Below are 27,006 nucleotides of genomic sequence, written 5' to 3'. Positions count from 1 at the left end.
AGATGACTATTCATGGGCTTTGCGCTCCCAAGCATATGCTAATAGAAGTGATCCTTTTGGATTAATTTCATGTGAATTAATAAGAGATTTATTTGATGGGAGTTGTTTGAAGGTGATGACATTTAAATCTCAGGATTTAGGATATCTGAAAATACCTTTAAAGATTCAGGAACAATCAATTCAGAGAGAGCAGATTAAATAGACATGGATAGCAAAGAACAGGATCTGACATTGGGTTTATGAAGATTGAGGCAGTTTACAAAAAAAAAAAAGGCAATCTACCATTGACGTATTACCCTGGAATCTGAAGAAATAGAAAACATTAAAACTCCTTCAGCAATTCTTGGGTTTATGATTTGGATAAACAATGTTCTCTTGCATTTTATAGTTCACTTAAGCAATCTGATTTTGATCTGTATATATGGAGTAGACAGGATTCAAGGTTTTTTGTTTTTTTTTTTTTAAACCAATGAGCAAACACATATGTTCTTTAAAAACTGAACTTTATATGTCGTTCATATGGAAGCTATCTAGTTTGCTATAGGCCCCAAACTTGACCTTCCTTTTATTTTTCTATCACTTGCTTAATTCTTTAAATTCTTTGTGGGAGACTTTTGATCAAAAGAAACAATTTGCTTTTTTTTCTTTCTTCTTAATTTTTTTATAAAAGCTACATGAAATGTGTAATTAATAACCCAGTACTCCTAGGTTGTTGATACAAACAAGCGTGGAAGAAGCATATATTAAGGAGAAGACGATCATGTCTTTTCTTTTGTGTTAAGCTTTGACTTCAAACACTTGAAAGTTTTATTATCTGGAAAAACAATAAGAAAATGTCATCTGGTATTATATGTTATGATGACAAGAGCTGATACTTACAATAAAAATCATACTCAGCAGAATTTGAGACTGAGGTTAAATTATACAGACTCGTTCCTCCAACTTTTTAGCCTTGTCGAGGTCTTTATCTATCTATCTATCTATCTATCTATCTATCTATCTATCTATCTATCTATCCATTCATCCATCCATCCATCCATCCATCCATCCATCCATCCATCCATCCTGCCAGCCAGCCAGCCAGCCAACGAATTAATCAATTGGAAGTATACTCAGTTGAAATGGTATTTAAAAAGATACTCAAAGGCTTTAACTTTTTTAAGAAAGAAGGATTCTTTATAATATTTTTTTTTGTTTTTTAAAGATACCTTCTCTCTTACATGAAGAATAGTAAAATTATAGTCATCTTGCTGGATTTAGCACATACTGAGGCTGAGTATACATTTATTGAGCGCATGAATGTTGGAGGAAATGAATCACTGAGTGAATGAGAGACCTCGGTGATGTTTATGCCGTCCTTAGTTATTGATGGTTTCATATTTTATAGTCTTTCAGGGAAAGTGAATGAGGTTTTTCGAAGGTACAAATACAGTGCCTAAGCCATTAACCAGAACCATTATAGAGTCTTAGAGGCACGAAGAAGTTTAGAAATCATTTATTGTGATTCCTTCATGTGAGTAAGAACAGAGGTTCAGAAGAGAAGGGGCTTGGCCTTGGTTATGTCGGCCAGTGATTTGAATTAGGTTCAGAAATTGGACATGAAATTGGACATTCTTCGTCCTTGTTTAAGGTCAAGATGCTACAAAGTACACAGGCATTTATATTTCTTACCTTCAAGGAGTTTCTCATCTGATGGAAATAAATTCTTTTTCTAATCTGCATTGGACGGACGTGTCCTCTCAGCTCTCTTTTTAAATTACTGCAGTAGTTGATTTTTTTGACTGAATAACTCATTTGACTACCTATTGCAAGGCCGTTTGGAACAAGTTATTTCATAAATGTATGTGTGAAAAAATATAATTCAAGGAATTATATATCTCTATGCATATATATATAAATGAAATAAAACTAAAGCATTAACGGTTAATTCAAAATACCTAGGAATAATAGAAAACTTCAATTCCTTTTGCTGTGAAGATGCCATTCTGAGAACACGAGCCACAGTCTTCTATAGAAAAAGGAATTTTTCCTTACTTATTTAAGAATTTCAATTAGTGAGATAAAGTAGTTATCAGAATTATATTTTAAGCTCTAATGCTGATTATGTTCACTGTCTGATACTGTAACATAGAAATAGCACAATATCCTATTGTTTCTTATAATATTCTTTCATAAAAAATACAAAAAGTCTTTAGATTTGTTTTACTTTAGGAAGAAATCATTAAGACTAGAAATAGGGAGTTTTGCAAATACAATGTCTTACATCTCAGTGATGAAACTAAATAAAAATAGTACATTTTTAGGAAGCTAAACATGTTTTAACCCACTTAAATCATGACACAAAATGTGTATTCAAACTGTATCTGCTGTTGGAGGAGCATTCATGTATTTGTATAGGTGGAGAGCGATGTAAAAGGGGGCATTGCTCACCATTTCCGCCGCACCTACTCCCCAGCCCCGAGGTGAGCTTTTAATCTCACAGTTAAATAGAGAGGAGTTAGCAATTTTGAGTCTTTTAGCTCTTATTTAGATTCTTCAGTTCTTCCTCCTCCTATTCACTTTTAGCCCCATTTTCTAAATGGTTGTTTATAGTGGACATACTGTAAACTGACAATTTGAACTGCTTTTGGTAGTCAGTAGGAGGGGCATTACTATATAGCTGAACGAAGAGGTTTAAAATAGAGCTGCCAGAATACTTCTTGATGTGATTATCTATCTATCATCTATCTATCTGTCTATCATCTATCTTTCTATCTAATCTAATTTATGATTTAATGTAACATCTGCCTCAATAATTTTATTTAGATAATAAAGATGGTACAGGGATGGTTCACAGGTGGTTTAATCACGATTTTATGAACTTACATATGAAGAGCAAAAATAGAAGATTACTAAAAATAGGTACAAAGATCGCGTGTGTTCTAGTGTGTTATGTTTCTGTGACTGTTGCTCCGAAGGCTCACGTAGATTCCAGTTCTTGATGGCACTGCAGTGGCTCTTTCCTCAGCCGCATAGGGTACACTGCTCCTGTGAGTTTGAAAGCGATTGGCAAATTCTCGTCTTCAGTTGTGACTGCACAGCATCAGTAGGTACACTTTGTGTCTTTTCCAGAAGCATGCCCCCTCCATGTTTACTAAGATCTTCTATCCCTACCCCAGTGTAGGTAAGTATTCTGGTCCTTAGGCTTTGGGAGTTTTAGAGGTTAAATCGTACATCACAGGCTGTTGTGAAAATGACTTCCGTAATCTTTTATATCACGCTCCTCCTTCTCCTGCTGCTTTATTAAAACCCAGGGGAGGGGAGATCTTGCTCAGGTTTGCTCATGCATTCATTAGGTATCTTTCAAGCTGCCTGCGGTGCTGGCATATAAATATATTTTAGGTATGATACATTAAAGCATATGTACATCATTTAGGAAGGAAAATATTTTTTGTTTTGTTTTGCAGATGTACAGATCAGCTCTCAAAATGTCTTCTGTGTCTTCCGAGCATCTTCTAAGACAATTGCATTAGCCTCCTGCTAGTTGACTAGTAGAATTAATAATTGTAAAAAGCACTCTAAAGCCACATGCCTTATGAAGTCAATGCTGGGTATGATTTTACAAGTATGTGATCTATTTTTTCAAGTGAAAATGTTAACTGGAAAAGTTCTTGGCACGCAGTAAACCGTCATGCAATCTGTTATGTGTCTTAAAGATAATAACTTGAGCGTGGCTATAGTCTTACATTATCTAACTTATGACTTGTTAGGGGAGTTTCTTCCACTTAGAAGTAGTGCAAATGTGCTTATATTTACATAGTATGTCATTCTCAAAAGTTATGGTGATATAATTCCAGTAAAAAATTATTTTTCTATAACTACTTCAAAGTATAGTCAACTAAATTAACCATGATTTTTTTTTAAAGAAACTAAAAAGAACATGCCCCTTCCACCCACAACAACAAAGAAAACACAAATGACCTTTCTGATACTTCTTTGAAGTTTTAGCAGTTTAACATTATTTGCGATGTATATTTTTAAGGGCTGTATTCAGCACAAGGAGTCAGTGAGTCAGATGGGTTCCAAAGGTCTGTTCTTGGTGGAAGAGGGAACTGAAATTTGAAAGGATGATAAATTAATTAAATCCTATTTTCTCTCAGAGACCGTAGTTACTGGTCCAGCAGTTTTTAAACTATGAACTATTCCTTTTCTTCATGATAACAATAAATCAACAAGGTCTAATTTTTTTGGTTCTGAAAAACAAGTGAAATTTTTCCATATTAACATATTTGTATCTATTCACTTTTAAGTATTTTTTATCTTAGTTCCTTGCTCTGTAAAATGTTGCTGTTTTTCTAACCAGCTTGACATTAATATGTGGACAGAAACCATTTTCTCTTCATTTTAATGGAAGGAAAATCTTAATGAATTGGATTATTTCATATTCATTTCTTTATGAATCCTGCCTATCATATAGAGTTTTATTTTTCTGTGTAACCTTATTTATTTCATTGGAGTGCATTACTATTAGCTTTTCTTTACATTAAGGAGATGATCTTAAAATACAAATGATACAGTTGTTCAGTATTTGTCTAAGGAAAGATTAAATCACAATAATTAAATAAGACTTAAAAGCAAACAAACATGAAATTCTGGAGGAAAAGGCAAGAGATGCTATATCAAATCATCACATTTGTATGTGTAGTAATGGCTGATACTCCATAAACTGGAATGTCTTTTTCTGTAGGCCATGGTAAGAATAGCGTGTTTTTTTTTTACTCAAATTCTTGTATTTTAAATGATAACTGTCTTAAACTTATTTATTATTATTATTTTCATTTTTAGTTTTCCTTTTGTTGACTGCTAGTAAAATTGCCCTCGACTCTTTTTGTGCGTTGGTTCTAGTTCCTAACTTCTGTCACTTTTGACAGAGGAAGAAGGGCCTCCTAAAATGTTGACAATAAGGCATGAACATACAAACATTAAAAAATAAATATGTTAGAGGCGCCTGGCTGGCTCACTCCGTGGAGTGTGCAACTCTTGATCTTGAGGTCATATGTTTGAACCCCACATTGGGTGTATGGAGATTACTGGGGGGAAAAATCTTAAAATAAATAAATAGATAAATAAATAAAAATAAAGAAGGCAACCAGTGTTCCCCCTCCCCCGCCCCTTTTAAATAAGCAGTGGTTACCTAGCTTAGTTTATTTTAAGACCTAACGGTAATGACACCAAGGTGAAGACTCACTGCCCACTCCTGCCTTCGCCAGGCAGGTTTACATGGCCCATGACCGTCACTTGTACTCAAAACTTCAGCCCTTCGTCTTACAAATGATGTTGTTGTTCCAAGAGGAACACATACAGATTCTATGGCTATTTGCTGACTCATGTTATTTTTGTACTAAAAAGAAGAGTGTCCTTTCTTAAGTACAGTTAATATTTTTTGACATGGTCTTGTAAGTAAATTTTTACCTTGCAAATGATTCTTTATAGTGAGGCGCAGGGCATTATGTTGGCTCAGCGATGCATATTGTACACATTTTGCTTGACCAGCTCGTCAGAAATGACGGTACACCCATCTATATCCAAAGCCAGTGTGGCTCCTCAGCACTTGTGAGAAATTATAGATGAGAACGACTAAAACGTGTTATTAATTTGGATTTTCTCAGGACCTGTTGGATAATCATGGTGTAACTAACTCTGTTAAATCTGCCCCTGTGGCAGAGTCAGCTAGTAAAGAGGGCTTGTCTTGTTAGTCACAGGTGGATTTTCCTATGGGACATTTCGAGTGACAACTGATGGCATTTGCAGTGTTTCAGCTGGGGGATTAAGGGACATAAGCTGTGAACCTCAGTTCTCAACTAGCCTTAGTTACTGCATTTTTTTATGGACACACCACAAATCGTTTCTTATCTCCTCATACTGAAGTTCTGATTCATTAGACTCCAGTAGAGGAATTTGTTGCAGTGTTCTTATTTTGACCATACTCCTTGATGGCACCAACTGGAAAGGCAGTGTTGAACTAATGTGTGAAGGTGAACTTTGGGAGGGTGCTGAGAGTTGGCCATTCTGAGCTACAAAATGACAGTGTCATATGATTCAGTTTAATATTTTACTTTAGTCAGTCTCCAGTGTGCTCCCGATGGTGAAGTTGGTAGTGTTTCCACCTGCTTCTGTGTAAGAATCTAGGATTTAGTTAGGTTCCTCATCATGCTACATAGGGTCCTAATAAAACCCAACCTGGTCACTCTGATGTGAGTCAGGTTTCCCTCTTAACTTTAAGGCAAGCTCTCCAAATGGGCTTAAAGAAATTTATCGGTAGGACAGAGATGAAACATTTGTTATCCTCCATTCCTGAAAGTAATAGGGCAGTTTTCATTCTATGTATAACATGCTGTTTCTGTCTTTTGACTATGAGGATATTTTGGTTGAAATTATATTTATATCTTGGTTTCACAGTATATAACGATAATTGAATTCCAATTTATGTTGTTTATATACATAGCATATAAATAAACGTGTAATATATATTCTGTAAACATAAATGCATATATATTTTATAAACAGAGCTTATATATTATACATAATATATAAGGTTTATAAATAAGCATATATATATGTATAAAACATCAACTATATCTGAATAAAGTGAGCAAAAAATATAATTGGCGAACAAGAATAATAGGATAGAGCTAGCAATAGTAATTAATATTTTGGTATTTATAAAGCCATTTAAACATAGCAAATGAGCCACTTTATGACAAAATTAATTCTAAATATAAATATTTGCTTTAGTCTCAGGCTTTTTTTTTTTTTTTTCCTGTTTTTCAAACATTTTTTTCCCTAGAGGAAGATATATATTTACACTTTAAAAAAGCCTCAAATAAGATTAAGTAAAATGTTCTAGATTAGATTGTATCTCTGCAACTTTCAAATAACCTTGCATTTTCTTTTCCCTTGCATTTTTACAGATATGGTCCGGAAAAAGAACCCCCCTCTGAGAAACGTTGTTAGCGAAGGCGAGGGCCAGACCCTGGAGCCTATAGGTACAGAAAGCAAGGTGTCTGGAAAGAACAAAGAATTTTCTGCAGATCAGATGTCAGAAAATACAGATCAGAGTGATGCTGCAGAACTGAACAATAAGGAGGAACAGAGCTTGCATGGCCAAGATCCATCCTCTAGCAGCAAGAAGGGCTCAAAAAGCTCCAGCCTGAGTGAAAAGGCTGGCTTCAATTATGAAAGCCCCAATAAGGGAGGAAACCTTCCCTCGCATCCACATGATGAGGTGACAGATAGAAATATGTTGGCTTTCTCATCTCCAGCTGCGGGGGGAGTCTGCGAGCCCTTGAAGTCTCCTCAACGAGCAGAGGCAGATGACCCTCAAGATATGGCCTGCGCCCCAGCAGGGGACTCTTTGGAGACGAAGGAAGATCATAAGATGTCACCAAAGGCTACCGAGGAAACAGGGCAAGCGCAAACTAGTCAAGCCAATTGTCAAGGCTCAAGCCCGGTTTCAGTGGCCTCAAAAAACCCACAAGTGCCTTCAGATGGGGGTGTAAGACTGAATAAATCCAAAACTGACTTACTGGTAAATGACAACCCAGACCCGGCACCTCTGTCTCCAGAGCTTCAGGACTTTAAATGCAATATCTGTGGATATGGTTACTATGGCAATGACCCCACAGATCTGATTAAGCACTTCCGAAAGTATCACTTAGGACTGCATAACCGCACCAGGCAGGATGCTGAACTGGACAGCAAAATCTTGGCCCTTCATAACATGGTGCAGTTCAGCCATTCCAAAGACTTCCAGAAGGTCAACCGTTCCGTGCTTTCTGGTGTGCTGCAGGACATCAATTCTTCAAGGCCTGTTTTACTAAATGGGACCTATGATGTACAGGTTTGTGCTTTGTGTTGTTATCTCTTTTTGCAGAAAAGTTATTGGTAATGAAGTGTGAATTCTTCCACACATGGTATAATCAGGTACTTTCCTAGTACCAAAGGGGTAGCCTCCTAGATTCAGCAGGAGGATGGATGTACTCCATAGCTATTTTATCCAAATGTGTATGCAGAGGTGTCTTTACTCTCTTATCATGGAAAATAATCCCAATATTTCTGTTAGGTTGGGAAAAGCCTTTTTATGGGATTAGGTAGGCTTCATATTTCTAGAAATATTTCGTGGCTAATTTGATGGTTTCACAGTCTTCCAAAAATTGGCACTCATCTTTGTGGTTCCACATGATAGTAGTATGTGCTTTGTTCTAGTTTTAGATCAGACATCTTTTGCTATAGTCTTTCCTTCAGTGAAGGTCTTTCCCGTGTCTTGCATTACGATTTAATTTTATACTTGGCCTGGCATCAAATTGGACTTGGTTTGGGTCATCGGGACAGTTGCAGAGATATATTCCAGAAAAAGCAACATAATTGCAAATGAAAATTTGGAAATAAAAGTTTACATTGATTATAAAGAAGTCAATGTGATTGTAAGTAGTAAGGACACCAGAATGACCTTGGTGCAGGCCAATAAAGCATTCCTTTCCGCATTTAGGGAAAATAGTAATTTATGAAAGCATTTAGCAGTAATTTAGATTTCTGTTTTTATTAAAACTGGCATACCTTTTTGATCCACAATTCTGTCTTTAGTTTATGGCATATGTGAAATGGAAAGAAAATCTACCATTTCAAATAGAATGAAAGGCAGAACTGATGCTAAAGAAATGTATTCATTTCATTTTAAGCAATTTTAGCATGAAACTCATGGTCAACTTGAGAAAGTGTATTCATTTCTGTTGCCATCCATAGATTTTGATTGTATCATTCAGCCAGGGGATTTCAAAACATATTAGGTTTAATATCAACCTTCTTTAGGAATGATTAGAAGAAGTACCGGAGAACTCATGAAATTACATCATACTTATCTGACCTTCTGACTCCCTTAAAATATCAGTCATTTTGATCAACTCAGTAGCTCTGGCATATTGGCTCTAGACCTCTCTATTGACCTGGTGCCTCAAAGGAATTCTAGATACCAGGTCATGGACATACTTTGCAGTACTTGTAAGAAAAAAGAATCAGAAGAGAAATTTCCCAAGCCTTTAAAAATGTCAGAACAGTAATCTTATCACTTTCAAAGGGAGATGGAAAGTACTCTTAAAAAGCCAGTTTCATCTTTGTAGAGCTCTCTTAAAAATTCCATCTTACTTTGTGAATTTCCACAAATAGAATTATTTCTGTGGAGCAGCAAATTAAGCCAACATAGTTATTATGCATGAAAGCCGCATGCTTTGAACTGCTGTCTTATTAAAGATCATTTCACTGTCTTATGTCAGATACACTTTGCTGTCAAACCATGATTGGAAAGCAAATACGTGTTTTAGATAAAAGGGTTAGAAGTGAATAATGTCAGTATGTGAACTGGTGTTTTATAATTAGCCAGTAATATGATGTTAATACCTGGATTTCCGGCAGGAGTTTCGGTTTCTTCGCTCTGGGGACAAGTTCTGAGGGCAGCTGATCTGGGCCGTCAGGAAGGCCCTAAGACGAAATCCGATGGTTTGGAAGAATTCAGATTTTTAAACACACTTCCATTTCCCCCAAACAGTTATTTGTTAGGTTCTTAGTTATTTATAGTAAAGTTTATGTTTGGGTAGAATGAGCTGGACACTTTTTCTGGGCAGTGATGTTAGAAATAAAACAGATGTGTGAGCTCTCTGAGTTTGAACTAATAGAAGGAGAAATAAAACAGCTGATCCTAAACTATGCTGTCTACTAAGTGCTGCAGAAGCACCCAGTAAAGAAGACAGAAAGTGGTAGGAAATAGCATCCAGGGAGATAATCTTGTTAAGATCAATTTTTTTTCCCAGAGAAATAATATGGCTAAAAATAGAAAAAAGCAATCTGTGGAAAAGCAGATGATTATTTCAAAGAAACGATTGGATTTAGAAGAAAGTCTAAAGAGAGTTACCTTTTTTCAGCATAGGAATAGAACACTAAATGTACTTTTAGGCCAAATGCTGATCTTGAGGACTCTGGACACCCCAGATGCTGATGCCAAAACGTGTCTGAAGATAAGTAACTTACTAATACTTTTATGCTAAAATACATGTTAAACGGCTTCCCTACATGCATAAACTGAATAAAAGCACGTATGAAACCCTCCTTTTTACCCACATGGGTTCCTGTGCTGAAATGCCGTTTGAGAGTCTTCTTTTCCTGGCTCCTGAACCACGTGGGAACTAAAAGCTGTGCAGGATAAAATGCTGACTATAGAGTTTCTTGAACACGGTTCTCGCAGACATTTGTAGTAAGTTAATGGCTGTGTGTATTTTGATAAAAAGATGTTGGTAAATATGAGTGTTACAGACCAGTAATCATTCTATTTCAGGAATTATTTATATAAATCTGTAATGTAAGCTAATTGAAGTAATAAATGACCAATTCATTAATCTTTTTCAATTAAACTGGCTTTTTTTTTTTTTAAACATCCAGGACAGTTGGTGGTTAATGATAGATTTATGACAGTTTAGGCCAAGAAAAAAAGAAGTCAGAAGTACAGGACATAAGAACTCCGAGGCTTTGATCTATATTGTGGTCTGACATGGATGATTTTAAATAATTTGAACTGACTCAATTGCAAACATAAGATATACAGTTGGGAGAAAGAAATAATTTAAACAAATGTTACGATTTCCAGTTCCAAGTTCAGATTATTTGACATGTATTTGTGAGAATAATTGAATTGTGTCTAAACATACTTGTACTAACAGTATTCACTTCTCTGTAAATTTTATTACAAATAGGGAACTCAGAGAATTCCATATTTCTTAAAAAATAGCACCAAATAACAATGTTTCTTTATACTGCAGAGTTAGATGGAGCCCCAGTTGGATAATGGAGCCCCAGTTGGATAATGGAGTCCCATTGGGTAATGAAGGCCTCTTTAAATGGCCATCATAAAATCAGGACAGTCTTCCCTCAGTGTTGAATTCAGATCCTCTCTGTCAGATGTCGTATGTTGAGGTAGCATGCCCAGCCCTGAGATCAGAAGAGGAGCCAATTCTTTACTAAGACAAACAAGCAAAAATATAATGGCTAGCCTATCTGATTCGACTGCTATGTTAGTTTCTTAAGTTTTAAATGTAACCTGGGTTTTATCCATTGTTATGCTTAAATTTTTTTAAAATAATGGATGTGACATGATTGGTAAGCCCTTCCTGTAATTTTATTGCCTGTATTCAGCCTTTGAGGCTCGCATATAGACCATAATAGGACAAGAGATTGAGTTCTTCAAAAAGTAATTACAGTTTCTTTCTTTGTAATCTGCTTTATTATGCTTATATTTAAACCATCGCTGAATGGAGGCCGGAGTTGTTAAACACTGACTTTGCTGTTTCATTAGGGCTTAATGTGCTGTGCATTAGGGCATTTGCGTCATCTTTATGGGGGAGCCCTTAGTCCTTAGATCAGGTTATAAACGTCCGAGTCCTGTCAAGATGTGCTTCCCACGGGAAAGTGTTTAAGCTATCCCAAGTTTATAAATGCTCACTAGGTACCTGTTGCCTTTCCATATCAGTGTACCTTTTCTCTTATTCTGCATTATTCAAGACTCCCAGAAGGTAGCTACAGGATTCCAGCTATTAAGTTTATTTTGACCTTCAGTGAAATTTTAAGGTTAATAGAAAAATCTCACTATTAACTTACCAGTTACTGGCTTGTGTCTGAGCTAGGAGCACTCCATTTCTTTTCTGTAAATATTTTAATCATAGTTGCACAATATGTCATGTTAAAAGCAGGAAGAACAGATTTTAGAGATAGGAAGTCATCCTTTGTATTTTCATATTTAACTCTATGAGCTTTATAGATCCTTAACATATGCCTGTGCATTCATTTGAACAGGGGGTTAACAGCTTGGTCTGGAAAAAAAAATTCCGAGAACATTAATCTCATTTGGGTTTATTTTGACTTTTCTTGAATTCTACTTCCAAATATTTATTTTTTGCTTTGGAGTTTCCTTTGATCTGGAGTAGGAAGGAAGTTGTAGATCTTAGCAGGTTCTGTTTCTTTGTTTTTCTGAGTTGAGGACAATTGCACTTTAGAACAACTGGTGAATGAGACTTTAATCACTTCAGACTGTCTATAGAGTACAGAATGTTTGTCATATGAACCCATACTTGTTTTCAGGTCTGTGTCTCTTTAACAAGTAATAAAGTGTGCAAAATAAACATATGCCCACCCTAAGGCCATCAAGCAAAGTGAAGTTCTGGCATTTACCAGGTTATTTTCCTCATCAAGATGGTCGAACTGGATAGTGTAGCCTTCCCTGGGTGGGAGGTGGGGGGAGTAGAATGCTTTGACAACTGTCTTCACTAATCCTTTTACCGGCATGTTGGTTAAATCTCCATGTGGCTTTGTTGCATGGGAATCAGTATGGTGAATGTTAGTCACTTTCTTGAATATCCGTATTTCTCTCTAGGCAGAATGTTGAGAAGAAGAAATACATGGTTATTAGTTCATCTAATCAAATTTAGCATTATTTAACTCTTAATAAAAAATGTTTTAAGGGGCACCTGGGTGGCTCAGTTGGTTAAGCATCCAGCTTCGGCTCAGGTCATGATCTTATGGCTTGTTAGTTTGAACCCCACATCAGGCTCTGTGATGACAGCTCAGAGCCTGGAGCCTGTTTCAGATTCTGTGTCTCCCTCTCTGTCTGCCCCTTCCCTGCTTGTTCTCTGTCTCTGTCTCTCTCTCTCTCTCTCTCTCTCTCTGTCTCTTAAAAATAAATAAACATTAAACAATCTTTTTAAAGCTTTAAAAAATTAAATGATCCTCAAATGGCCCACTTTGCTAACCATATCAAGTCAGCAGATCAGCCAGTGTGTTTTGTTTCTTGGTCATTGGAATTACGGAATACATGGAGCTGTTTGGAAACAGGGATCCATAAGTAGTGTCCAACCCCAGGAAAGTTTGGAGGGACGGGTTTCATGAAGTCTGTTTCTGAGAATCATTAGACCATAGACCTCTTGAATTCTTCACCATATGGTTTTAAAGTTTGAAGTAAGAGTTAGGCATTTTCAGAATATCAGAGAAGATCTTGGCTTTATTTAAATTGGAAGTCAGATGTAAAATTTACTTATCTGTATTTTAATTCGATTCATACTTTTTTCATCAAGAGCATATATAATCAAAATTGTACATACCTTTTGGGTGTTCTTTCAATTTTGGATTCATTTCTCATGATAGCTAACAATTTATTAAGGGTTTCTTTCATGCATATGTTTCTTTGCATGTATTAATTAAATTATCTTCATAAAAACCTTTGATGTAGACATCACTACTACGTCCATTTTTTTTTAAAGTGAGAAAGTAGGCATAGAGAAATTCAAGTAACCTGTCCGAGATCACACAGTTGTGTAAGCAGGGTAAATAGGGTCTAAGCCAAGGTACACAGTCTACCGAAACCTTCTTACAACCACTGTGATACATGAACTTCTCAAATACAAGACTGAGTTGACTTCAACTACAAAAGCAATGGAAGACAGGCCAACTACATGTAAGGGAAGAGATACAAGTCTGGTACACTGGGGCTATGTGATTATACTCTGTGAATTGCATTGAATTTGCGGACTTACGTGATTTTTTTTTAGATTCTCTTACCAGTCCATGCAGTGGAATGCTGCCTTATTTGAACTTACTAGACTCATAATTGAAATGATTGAAAAGAAAACTAGTGTTGCAATTTGTCTTTTTTTCTTTTCTTTTCCTTTTTTTACCATGATTCATTTCCACTGGTACTTTTGCTACAGAAACTAGTTCGGATACAGTGAGGAAGGGCCAGATTTTGATTTAATCAATAGTACAATGCTTTATCTCCAAATGAAGCACCATTTTATCTATGTATTTGATTTGGTTCATATCCCCCTCATTTGGAGGACTTGACTTTAGAGATTTGTGATTTAAAATATGGACAGAGAGTTGAATTTCCTCTTCTGGTTACTAGGTACAATCTAGGAGTTGGTTTTTCTATGAAGGTTCACTATTATGGAGATGCACCTGACTCCCATTTATGTTCTCCAGGGCTATGTAATTAACGTTTTCTTCTCCTCTCTACCTGCAAGTAAGTACAGGAATGCGTGTGAGGCACAGAAGACACCAGAGTGTCTTCAGAGTGTCTCATGTGCGTGTTCAGCACGTCCCAACCAAGCTCAGAGCCCTGTGGTCTCCCTGCATTCTGAAAGTGAGGGGTGGGGCCACAGGGAGAGACTTGAGAAATACTTCGCCCGTCTCGCAGAACCCCTTTAAGCCTTAGATGACTCGCTGATGTCAGCCTGTCAGATTGAAGAATACCTGAATTCTTCCATGAGTCCAGTAACATATTTGGGGATCTTAAAATAAACAGTGGTTTGTTCTAAGACCTGTTTTTCCAGCTGATGGGTGGCTCCACTGGCATCTCAAAGTCAGCCTGCCTAAAGTTGTTAGCTTCTTCCTTAATGTCCAGCCCCCTGCCCGCTGCCCCCCACCCTGTACTCCCATTTCCAGTTGATGGGGCTGGAAATCCCACAGTCGCCCTGGATTTCATTCTGTGTGTGTCTCCCCCGCAGACAATGGAGTAGTTTGCTCCAGTCTTTCCTACTTTATGCTTGTACCCACCCTTTATGTTTATTTAGCAGATTCTTAGTGGTTTCTTGGTTATTTCTTGTCTCTTTCTGATACCTTCTGTTCTGTTCGTTTCCTCTATCTTGCTTCAACCCCATACCTCCCTCCATCCCTCCTCTTCTTTCTCTCTTCTCCCTCCTCCTCCTTCTCTTCTTCTTCCTCTCCTCTCTCTTTTCCTCCCTACCTCCCTTTCTTTCTTTAATTTTTTAAAATGCTTTATTTATTTTTGAGAGAGAGAAAGAGAGACAGCTTGAGCAGGGGAGGGTCAGAGAGAGGGAGAGAACAGAATCTGAAGCAGGCTCCAGGCTCTGAGCTAGCCATCAGCACAGAGCCTGACGAGGGGCTCGAACCCACGAACTGAGAGCTCATGACCTGAGCCAAAGCCAGACACTCAACCGACTGAGCCATGCAGACTCTCCTCTTTATTTAATTTTTAAAAATTCTGCTTAGAGAGCCATCATCCTACATTTTATAGGAAGTATAGGTCTACTTTCTAGAAAATGTGTATCATTTTAATTATATAATTTTACTTATATAATTAAATATAAGTCTCTAGTCTCTCCACTGAGAAATTGCTTTTCCAAATCCTCCCTCACCACCGTTCACCCCCCTGGGTCTCCCTTCACACTTCCCGAGAGCAGCTTGCACCTTTTCTCTACCATTCACACTGCACTCACTTTGTTTTCTGCGCTTGAAAAGCCTTTCCACAATCACTGCCTTTGAGGGTCATCTCAAGTGGCAACTCCTGTGTCCACTGGTCAGTTATGCCCTCCTTCCAGAAGCTGACCCGACCCTGTTGCTTGGGTTTTTTTCCTCTGTGTTGTCATGGAACTGAGTACCTCTCCCAGCAGAAGTGTGTGTACTCCACTGTCCTTGTCATCTATGTCCTCGTGAGCTCTCTGTGGCAGCGCACGGACATGTTGGGGTTTGGAACTCTGTCAGCCTCTTTGTGTATCATCTGTGTTTGGCACCTAGTAGGCATGCAACAAAGCACTCTTCCCTAGAGGAGGGCTGTTCCACAGTGCTGCCCCTCTGTTTCCCCAATTAAGATGCTTTTTACCACAAACACACAATTCTTATTTATCCCCATTATGAGTCAGTGGCAAAGGTGGGCCAGACGTAGGAGAGGTTATTTCTGTGGATAATGCGTCCAGCCTTATAATCACCTACATTACACTTTCTGGGGTTTTGTTTGGCATTTTTCCTTGTAAAACCATGTTTTACCGAATTATTGAGACTGTCTTTAAGATTGGTGGGTATGCTGTCAGCCCAAATACCAAATAATCATAGAGGCTTAGTTTAGTTTATTATGCCGAGTGATGTAGGAAAACCACTTTGGGAAGGTTGTAATCCAAAAGCTGATAATAAAAGTGTGCATAATTCAATTAATTTTTTAAATTTTTTTGAGAGAGAGAGAGACGCGTGAGAAGAGGGAAGGGGCAGAGAGAGAGGAAGACACAGAATCTGAAGCAGACTCCAGGCTCTGAGCTGTCAGCACAGAGCCCAACGTGAGGCTTGAACCCACGAACTATGAGATCATGACCTGAGCGGAAGTCAGATGCTTAACTGACTGAGCCACCCAGGGGCCCCCAAAATGGGCATAGTGTAAAATATGCAGTGTTTTACATTTAAAATGAAGCTGAGTTTTCATCATCCCCCCACAAAAAACATGGCTGGCTCTTATAATTCAAAACTTTATTGGATTTGTTCCTTATTTTTGAGAAGGGTGTTTATTGGTGTAACTGGAGGGACACTGGGAACAGCAAGTGATAGCATGGTAGTAAGAAAACTGAAACGTTTAAACATTTAGTCTCCACCAGAGGTTCATCACTGCAGCACCCTCCACGCTGCACAGTGCTTTCTGAAGCACGCTCCAAGGCAGAAACATGTCTATGTAGATTAGCACATTCATTCTGACTATAGCTACTTTCAGCCAAGATCAGCCCTGACAGATTTCTCCAAGCTCTTTGTAACTTCAGTATTTGAACAGTGATTTTTAACAACTTAGCTTTTTATTAAGTGAAGGTTTTACTTTTTTGACTAACAGCCCATAACCTCAAGTCCCCTTAAATTAGTACCCTCCTAATTGTCTCTGTTGCTATCAATTATAGTACTTGAAAATGAACCACATCTGAGGAAGAGTTTGTGTTTAGTTCAAACAACTCTTTTTGTTCCACTGACAATAAGTCCGTGTGCTGGGGTGTCATTTTGAGAGCGCTGAGGCTTCAGAAAGTCTTTTCCTTTGACATAGTCTCTTAGATATCATTCTTACTAGTTTTTATTCCATGTTATTAGAAGGAAATTAATCAATTACGGGTAAAGTCTTTGGAAAAAAGCCAGTCTTTTATATTTTAAACTTCAACAGTGAAACATTCCTATGTAAATAAATTATAAACAAAGGCCAATGATACATACTACATGGAAGGAATAGTTTCTAAAACTAAGTTTAAAATGGAATAAAAAGCCGTCATAGTCCTTTTTCGGTGAAAGGTAACTTCCAAACTTCTTTTTCATGCCTTACCAGGTACGTTGACTGTTTCTGTACAAGGATAACTCATAAGCAAATGGCTCCCTAGTCATTTGTCTTTGGGTGAAACATATCTTTGTTCAGTTTTTTGAAGAGGTGCAAATATGTCAGGTTAAGGCAACAAGGGGTGTGTGAATTACAATCACTTTTTAAATCCCAGGTAACTCAGGGGCCTTGGGGGGAATTTTCATCTGTGCTCACATCTCCCATAATGAGTCCATTCAAACCAAATGTATTGAGCCCTTGCTGACATCCAAAGATTAATAAGTATCATTCCTTCAGTCCAAGAAGGGATATAAACAGAAGCATTAGCTTAGTAACAACCGAAGCCTACCTTTTCAGGTATAGCTAAGAATACTATGAGTGACAAGTTTATGAGTTTGTCACTGAATGACTTCACCATTTTCCCACTGTGTAGTCTTTTCATCCACTTAGCAGGTGAAATTAAATTAGGTAGTTCATTAAATAGTAATCCCGTTCATGTGACTAGTACTGTGGAATGTGCTAACATGGCTTTCACTAGCTACATGTGCCTATTTAAATTTCAGTTAAATTAGTGAAAAGTTAATAAGAAATACTTTAATCAGTTCTTCAGTTGCACTAGCCCTACCTCAAGTGTTTAGTAGCCACATATGACTCGTGGCTACGAAAGAGACAGGACAGACTGCAGAACCTTTCCAACATCTCAGAAAGTTCTGTTGGACGGTCTTGACCTCTGGTTTGCAAATCAGTTTCAGATCCATGCTCTGGGTTGATCCTCACAATAATCCTGCAAGATAGCAAGGTGTACCCTTTTACTGATATCCTTAAAGATAAGGAAACTGAGGTGCCAGGAGGCTAAATAATGGATCTTTGCATAGATTTTAGCTTCTAGAACTTCCCTTGGGAGCAAGCAAATCCAAGTAATATTAATACAAATGAATAAAGAATTTTATCTACAAATGTTGATCTTCAGATATAAGTAATTTAAAAGCAGAGACGTGGCCTCACTTGCTCACTGTTTTATTCTAGCATCTGTCACAGAGATTGGCACAAACTAAGTACTCAACAGCTACTAATTAGGCGAATGAATAGGTGTCATTTTTGGTCCAAACAGAATTTACAGTTTAATCGAAATTTTAAAATATGGATATCCGTGTCAAAGGAGCTGCTGGATTCACAGATTATAATTATAATTCTGCTTAACAAAAGAAAAATGGATTGAAATTTATGCTCTTTATTCTTCTTGTGATCTCTTTTTTAGTAGAGTCATAGCTAGAGTATGGTAACTCTTTTTCTCGACCTTGCTGGGTTCAGCCATTTGAAAAGTTTGAAATAATTCTCTGAATGTGTAGGTGCTCTTTGCTGGCAATAAGATTCAATAAACTGTTGCTGCAAATACTTATTTTGTAGAACTGTTACTGCTGTGTATTTGTGTTTAATCTAGGAAAGAATTGTTCTAAGTTAACATTTGGAGGTCACGAAAATACAGTGAATACGGTCAGTAGTCTTAGGTATGGTCTCCTAAAATAATTAATTCTGTTTTATTTTAGAATGGTATTTAAATGATATGAATCAGTTTATTTGACCATGACTTAAGTATACACTCTTATAAAGAAAGTATAAAAATGTCCTCAAGTGCAGCCTTTAGATCTTTTTGAAAGAAAAAAGGGATAGAATACTAAGTAAAAATGTTTTCCAAAATTGGCTTTTATAACATATAAAATGTATAATTCTAATGTTATATTAGCTGTAAGCAATATAAAAACTAATATGATTTCCTGCTATTTACCAAGAAGGCAAATAGATAACCGAAGGCAATGCCATTATTATCGTTCTTGTCATTAAATGAGATCCTTGTGCTTTTGTTTGCCTCCTTGGGTGGTTTTTAAAAGAATATCTTACATGATAATCTTAAAAAAATTTTTTTTAACGTCTATTTATTTTCAGGAGAGAGAGAGAGAGAGAGAGAGAGAGCGAGTGCGCGCGCATGAGTGGAGGGGGGGCAGAGAGAGAGGGAGACACAAAATCCAAAACAGGCTCCAGGCTCCGTGCTGTCAGTACAGAGCCTGATGCAGGGCTTGAACCCTCGAACCCTGAGATCATGACCTCAATCGACTCAACCACCCAGGCACCCTAAAAGAGTATCATACATAATAATCTTAAGTAATGGAGCTGGCTGGTTTTCCCTGGGTAGAAAAATAGAACTTGTAGACACGCAAATACCACCAATTTAAAAGATTTAATGTGGTTTTCATAGCAACTTAGTTAATCCTAAGCCAAATGCTTTACTGGCAGTTTTGATTTTGTTTGTTTATAGAACGCCCTTTCTGTCCTGGTCTCTTCACCTGAGAGTAGTACTTTTTAGCCTGGATTTTCTGACTTTTAAAGTTGTCAAATACTGGAGGTTGTCAAATGCCGTGATGCTTAATAATAATTTTGACTCACTTGAGAGTCCTATGGTTAGGGATTTCTTAGGACTTTATATAAGTTCTCTTTGCTCAGCCCTTCCAGTTGTACACGGCATATGAGACTTGAAGATTGCAGAATCAAAGAAATAGTGATGATGTGTCGGGATTTCTCCGGAATCCCTTTCTACAGGCATAAGTTACAGATATTTAAATCAGGAAGATCGACAACGGAAGTTAAAAGCTGATAACTGAAGCAAGAAAATTTTTGCATACTGGCTTTTTTACTCACATTAGAGAAGAATGGCATACTTCTCAATTTGCCCCCCTTGATTCAAGTTGAAGTTCCTGAACAAAGTACCAGAGTTGATGGAATCCTATTTAAAAGCTTTGTTTCTGAAAATAAGGTTTTTCCTTACCTCCAGGAAACTGGGGAATAGAAGGGGGGGGGGATTACATCTCAGGGCAAATTTAGATGTTCTAGTCCCTGAAGTGCTAGGTTAGGGAGGTGATAGACAGTATGCTCATGTGGTCTGGCCTTGACATCTCTCGCGCTGCCGATTGCCAGGCTCCTGGCTGGGAGGGAACCCCATTCTTCCCTCTCCCGTTAGATGATGCTCTGCTGTTGACAAACTGAAGTCTGTGTGCTTGTCTTGGGGGGTGTGGACATCGCCAAGAGGGATACGTTGTCATCCTTGGGTTACAGGCTGTGAGAGACATTTGTAAATTATTATCTTAATATACAGGCAGGGTTGAGCTGTTTCTGTGTTCATGCACATTTCCTAGAACTCCTAACACTGGAAATAAGAGTGGAGGCTGCCCTAGCTAAGCCAGCTCTTGGCCGGACAGGGTAGGGAATTCGATCAAGCTCATAGCCTCTCTTTAAGCCGCAGCATGGCCTACGGTCTCAGTCCTGTACAGCAGAAGTATAAGCGTGCCTCTCGGTGTGCTAAGGGAATATTATTTGCATATTAAGTAGAATCCCTTAAATGTTTTTGAGATGCTTGAGACTTTTCTCCTAGAGTGATTTGGATATGAGCAGTGATCGCACATGTCATTTTTGAGCAGCTGGTGAAGAAGGCAGAACGTGATTATGTCACGTGCTTAATCTATTACATCTGGTAGCCCGAAAAAGTCAGAAAATCTCTGATAGTTTTAAAAGGACATTTTTCCCTCTTTGGAGGATTTCTGTCAAAAACCCTGTTTTAAACCAGGAATTTTGTCTGCTAAGTGGTGGCACCTAGTTAAGCGGCCTGCTACAGTGCCCACTGAGGGAGGACTTTTTATAAAGTGACCACTGAATGCCTGCATTGCCCCAGTGCTGTAAGTTTTATAATTCAGGATAGAAAGAAGGTCTGTGATCATGTTTATGGTGCGATTATGGCCTTTGAACATCCCCGTGACCCACTGAGACAGAGCTTTGATCAAGTGGGGCTGAGCCCTGATCAAATGAGGCCCTAGAAGGTTTTTCTTGTCCTTTATCCTAGATTGGGAAACATTTTAAACTCTTTACATTAGACCTTCTTCACTATGACTTCAAGCCCACTGCCTTAGTTTCATTTTTAGTCAGTTTGATAGTTCCTGCCTGGGCTTTAATTACACGCCATTTTGTGTGGTCGTGTTAGCACCTTTATTTTACCCGAAAGGTAGGCTTCATCTTTGCCCAAAGCCTCATCGCTATAGGAACTGAACAGGGATTTCCTTGGAGGACGTCTGCATTGAGCAATCTCTAAGCAACTGCCTCTGGTTTTGACAGCAGCCCCTAACTTCATGAAAAGAAATCCCCTGTGATTTGGATGCTTCTGCAAGCATGTGGTTTGAAGGAGGCAGTAGTAAAACCTACTTACATGAAAACTGTTTTCTTGGCTTTTAAAAAAATATATATTAAATCCATTGAATTAATTATAATACGCTTATTACTTATCTTTATCTGTTGCTTTGGCCAAAAATATTTAGCATAATGAGCCTCTCAAAGAGTAGCTATTGAGAAATGAAGAGTGCATTTCTTTGGCTCTGATTATTCAAGTGATTTCATGATAAGCAGAAGTACTATTGTATTTGTTGATGCAGAATACTTGACAGTGTCCCCTCCTCCCTCCTACAGAGAGCACTGAAGTAATGACACCTTTAAAGTAACCTCCATCTCTTTATACCAGGTCACTTCAGGTGGAACATTCATTGGCATTGGACGGAAAACACCAGACTGCCAAGGGAACACCAAGTACTTCCGCTGTAAATTCTGCAATTTCACTTACATGGGCAACTCTTCGACTGAACTCGAACAACATTTTCTTCAGACTCACCCCAACAAAATCAAAGCTTCTCTCCCCTCCTCGGAGGGTGCCAAACCTTCCGAGAAGAACTCGAACAAGTCCATCCCGGCACTTCGATCCAGTGATTCTGGAGACTTGGGAAAGTGGCAGGACAAGATCACAGTCAAGTCGGGAGATGATACTCCTGTTGGTTACTCAGTGCCCATCAAGCCCCTCGATTCCTCGAGACAAAATGGGACCGAGGCCGCCAGTTACTACTGGTGTAAGTTTTGCAGTTTCAGCTGTGAGTCATCCAGCTCACTTAAACTGTTAGAACATTACGGCAAACAGCACGGAGGAGCGCAGGCAGGCGGCCTTAATCCAGAATTAAATGATAAGCTTTCTAGGGGCTCTGTCATTAATCAGAATGACCTAGCCAAAAGTATGGAAGGGGAGCCAATGACCAAGGCAGACAAGGGCTCTAGTGGGGCTAAAAAGAAGGATTTCTCCAGCAAAGGAGCGGAGGATAACATGGTGACAAGCTACAATTGTCAGTTCTGCGACTTTAGATACTCCAAAAGCCATGGCCCCGATGTAATTGTCGTGGGGCCGCTTCTCCGTCACTATCAGCAGCTCCATAACATTCATAAGTGTACCATTAAACACTGTCCATTCTGTCCCAGAGGCCTTTGCAGCCCAGAAAAGCACCTTGGAGAAATTACTTATCCATTTTCGTGTAGAAAAAGTAATTGTTCCCACTGTGCACTCTTGCTTTTGCACTTGTCTCCTGGGGCGGCTGGAAGCTCGAGAGTCAAACACCAGTGCCACCAGTGCTCATTCTCCACCCCTGACGTAGATGTGCTCCTCTTCCATTATGAGAGTGTTCACGAGTCCCAAGCGTCCGATGTCAAACAGGAAGCCAATCATCTGCAAGGCTCGGACGGGCAGCCAGCTGTCAAGGAAAGCAAAGAACACTCATGTACCAAATGTGATTTCATTACCCAGGTGGAAGAAGAGATTTCCCGACACTACAGGTGAGCCATAGGGGGACAGGGGGTGGGGAGGGATATCAAGAGAATGAAAGGAAGAATCCAGAAGGCTGGTCCAAGAATCGTTGGGAATGATTGCAGTGACTTGGGGAAGTTATAGGACAAGAAAACATCAAAGATTGCTCATAAAACTGCAGATTATGTGTTTATAGATGTGGTAACCACGGATTCTAATTTGGTTACCAGTTTCAGACCATTTACTCTTCTGCTTCATACCTGTTTTATACCATTTACGGAGCATGTTTTAAAATTTGCAGTGATGATGGTGTAATGCTGATGAGTTGACTCCTTTACCACAGTTCATTTATTTGTCCTTGCTAAGTGACTCTCTATCCCATAATTTTTGATGGAGGAGCTCCCAAATGAACTGTCCCAGTTGGAAAACAATCCACTTGAGAATACATTACTCATTTTTCTTTTCAAATGAGATTGAACATCCTCCTGGCTTTAAAACATTGAGCAACACCCTTGTTTCGCAAAGAAAGCATAATCTGAAGGTGAGCGTTCTGTCACATGTGTAACTTTGGATTTCTGTACATTCACTCCTTGGAGCAGGTAAGTCCACATAAGCTATTTCAGATTTATAAACAGATACAAGATATGTTCACTTGTCTTTCCCATTTCGACCCTATACTCTTCATAAACGTTAGTCCCAGTTCATTTTTCATATTTTCTAAAGATGGGTTTAGGATTGGTATCCTTATTTCATTTCTTTTATTTATTTATTTTTTAATGTTTTATTTATTTTTGATACCGAGACAGAGCACGAGAGGGGGAGGGGCAGAGAGAGAGGGAGACACAGAATTGGAAGCAGGCTCCAGGCTCTGAGCTGTCAGCACAGAGCCTGATGTGGGTCTCAAACCCACGAATGTGAGATCATGACCTGAGCTGAAGTTGGAGGCTTAACCGACTGAGCCACCCAGGTGCCCCCCTTGTTTCATTTCTGTATTCATTCCAAAAGTATCCATTGTGCCAGGCATTGATAAAGGAGAGAACAAGATGAACATAGTCAGTGCTCACAGGGAACTTAAAGTTTCTTGGGGAAGATGTTAACAGATCAGTGTGAGTATGAGTGTCATAACTGATGAAGTAGAGGCCACAGTGTTTGACTAGGATGACCTCATAGCCCAATATAGTAGATGAGGAAATGCATCTTTGAAGAGGGAACATTTACACTAAGCACAAGTCTTGTGCTACAGCGTGTTCAGATGTTACTTGGCGCTCAGTGGGTGCTTTCTTGCTATTGTGCTTAGAGAAGCATCAAAGAGCTTTATTTACTCTTTTTAAGTGTTTTTCCACATGTAGACACAGTATCTTAGTTTAAAAAGATAGCTATTTTATTTTTCCCATCCTAAGATTTTAAACAGTTCCTCTCATTCTTTATTTTTTTAATTTATTTTTGAGAGACAGAGAGAGACAGCGCGAGCAGGGGAGGGTCAGAGAGAGAGGGAGACACAGAATCTGAAGACAGGCTCCAGGCTCTGAACTAGCCACCAGCACAGAGCCTGACACGGGGCCCAAACCCATGAACCATGAGATCATGACCTGAGCCGCAGCCGGATGATTAATTGCCTGAGCCACCCAGGCGCCCTTATTCTTTTTAAAAGTGTGTGTTAGTATGAGTGCGTGTGTGTTTTGTCAGTCACCAGTAATGAAGCAGTTCATGTCCAACAATAGGCTAATAATGCTAGATGTTAATTTGAAGGGCATCCTAATGTTCACAGTGAATCTAAATGTTCAGAAAACACTTCCTTGAGGTTTACACTGTTTAATTTATAAGGTCAGCCCTAGGAAAGACATAGTCCTGCAATCAAATATGTGTTCACACTTGTAGTGAGGGTTTCTGGCTCCTCTGATGTTAGCTGCATGTTAATTTACTTCTGGGCTAGCCGACATTAGCCTTCTTCTGAGCTTTACTAGTGCGCATGTACATTTGTTAGGTGCTGTAAAAATTAGGTAATCCCGTCTGTGTTTAAAAGAGGAGGCTTTCTTAATCATAAGGAAATTAGCCACCACACACACACATACAGACACACACACACACACACACACACACACACACACACACACACCCCTACATACACATCTAGGTACCAGGTCATCTGCATGAGTGGTTTTTCTTGAGGAAGCTGAGGCCATTGCTTGAAAACCTGTCTGGAAAAACAGACTATCTGTATGCTTTCGTTAAAAAAAAAAATTCTCCCAAGAAATAAAATATGAATAAAAATATTACTGAATTATTTCAGAGTTTAGTTAATAGTAATGTAAGTAAGCTCTAGAAGGAAGAGACTAGTCTTTTCTTGTTCATTGCTCTATCTACACAATTTAGCACAGTGCCAGAATGGCTAATAAGTGCTCAGTGAGTAGATCTTTAAGTAAATGAAGTGCTTGTGAGTTTTTGACTTCACAGTCGTTAAGGGTAAGCCAAGATCTCCATGGTAAGTTACAGTTTAATCTTCGACTATTATATGGTCTAAAACCCTTCTGAGGATTTAGGGCTCCACACCAAACGACAGTTGTCTGTGCAATTTGGATATAAGTGAGGCTTTCAGTATTTTATTAGATGAGAACACTGAGTAGTCCTTGTTCCTAGGACATTAAAATACTCCTGTACTTGTTCTTAAAACCTGATGTAATTTGTGTGGTCCTAGATCCTTTAGGGTGCTGAGTAGTTTATCTCCCATCTGTTTATGAGCTCTTACAGAAATATTTGAAATTTGGAGACTTATACTTTCAGAAACTCTACTGAAAGTTGAACAACAGTGGAGGCTCTAGGGATGTGAAAGGAAATAGTTCTGTGGGCGCCGAAAATCTGTTCTATCAACGCATTTTCCCCACATGCTACATTTTGAAGATAGTATAAAAGAACAAGTTTACCATATTGCAGTAATATTTTTCTGGTTGAATTTATGTCGATACATATTACTCATGTTGGGAAACCTTCTCCATAATTCTAGTATAACTAGGGAATATTCTTGGCTTTTGAATGCTTTATAAATAAGACTTAGAGCATAGTAAAAAGGTAGTATAAGCTATGATCTATAAAATATGTGAAGTCAGGTAGCTGTAAGAAAAACTACAGCTGAGAAGCAGGAGAGTTGATTTAGAGCTATGAGTGAAATCCTTTGTGTGGCTTCTGTTCGGTGGGCATTTTCATGAAGAACCAGGTTTAACCTTGGTTGAATTGCAAACATTATTCAGTCAGCATCTGGAACTTGATTAGTTCTCTTTTCCTAATGTTTCATGTTTACTTTTGGCGCCCCCAGTTCAAATTGGACTGACTTACTGTATTCCGCCCATGAATTTGTTTCTCACACTCCATTTCATTTATTATTTATTACTCGATTAAACAGTATACCCATTCTCTAATTGGCCACCATTCTCATCAAAGTTTTCAGTGTTATAACTTATTTCTGGAGTCAGTAGGAGTATTGTCCCCTTACAAAACAATGATACTAGATAAAACATACTTTTCAATGTCTTGGCTAGACTCCTGTGAATTAAGAGAAACTTCTGAAGCTTTCCTCATCTTTCCTTCACTAAGAGTGGACGAAACCCAGACTGGGGAGAAGTGAGCAACAGGCATGGGGTGTGAGGGTGCACTGACACAAATACCAGTCAATCAGGAGACTATGCCTGGAGTCACTGAGAGAGAGGCCGCTGAATCCAAGTTTCACTTTAATTTGGCACCTTGAAGGTGGCTAAAGTGATTCCACATTTAAAGCCTTCTCTTACTCCTGTCAGAAGTAGGCACAAATTTGTCTATATGAAATACTCCAGTGTTTGCTTCCATGATATCTGTGGCATAAGAAAAACCTTATCTTATGTAAGCTCATTATTACAAAAATTCACCATATATATAAAGATATAAACCATTCTATGGGAATTCAGTAGGAAATGTCATAATGGCTTTAGATACCTGGGGAAATGATAAATTATAAAAATATAGTAATTTTTTCAGTTAGAAAAATGTTTTAAAAATTTATTTTTCAGCATAGAAAAGTAGTGTTTAAACAAATGAAAATAAGATTTACAGATCGATCAAACTATATGTGACTACAAATGACTAGAAATACTCAAAAAAGAATCAAATAGCATTTTTGAATTGAAAATATAATTATTGAAACTTAAAATGTAGACAGGTTCAGGAACAGATTGGC

General features: G+C 38.2%; 1 protein-coding gene across 8 annotated transcripts in view; it reads left to right on the top strand.

Annotated features, from left to right (window-relative positions):
* TRPS1 (transcriptional repressor GATA binding 1) overlaps positions 1–27,006 on the top strand; it is a 245,485-nt gene that overhangs the window by 40,970 nt on the left and 177,509 nt on the right. For 5 of the 8 annotated variants that reach the window (XM_029923196.1, XM_029923197.1, XM_029923200.1 and 2 more), the window contains 3 exons: positions 3,447–3,604; positions 6,951–7,879; positions 21,702–22,831. In XM_029923196.1, coding sequence (XP_029779056.1) covers positions 3,568–3,604; positions 6,951–7,879; positions 21,702–22,831 — 2,096 coding nt within the window. In that variant the 5' untranslated portion in view covers positions 3,447–3,567. The remainder of the gene's footprint in view (positions 1–3,446; positions 3,605–6,950; positions 7,880–21,701; positions 22,832–27,006) is intronic. The other 3 variants (XM_029923204.1, XM_029923203.1, XM_029923201.1) reach the window with 2 other exon arrangements.

Source organism: Suricata suricatta, chromosome 15 (genome assembly GCF_006229205.1).
Source record: "Suricata suricatta isolate VVHF042 chromosome 15, meerkat_22Aug2017_6uvM2_HiC, whole genome shotgun sequence".
In the NCBI taxonomy this organism is placed as follows: Eukaryota; Metazoa; Chordata; class Mammalia; order Carnivora; family Herpestidae; genus Suricata; species Suricata suricatta.
This window is presented reverse-complemented; position numbering and strand designations above follow the sequence as displayed.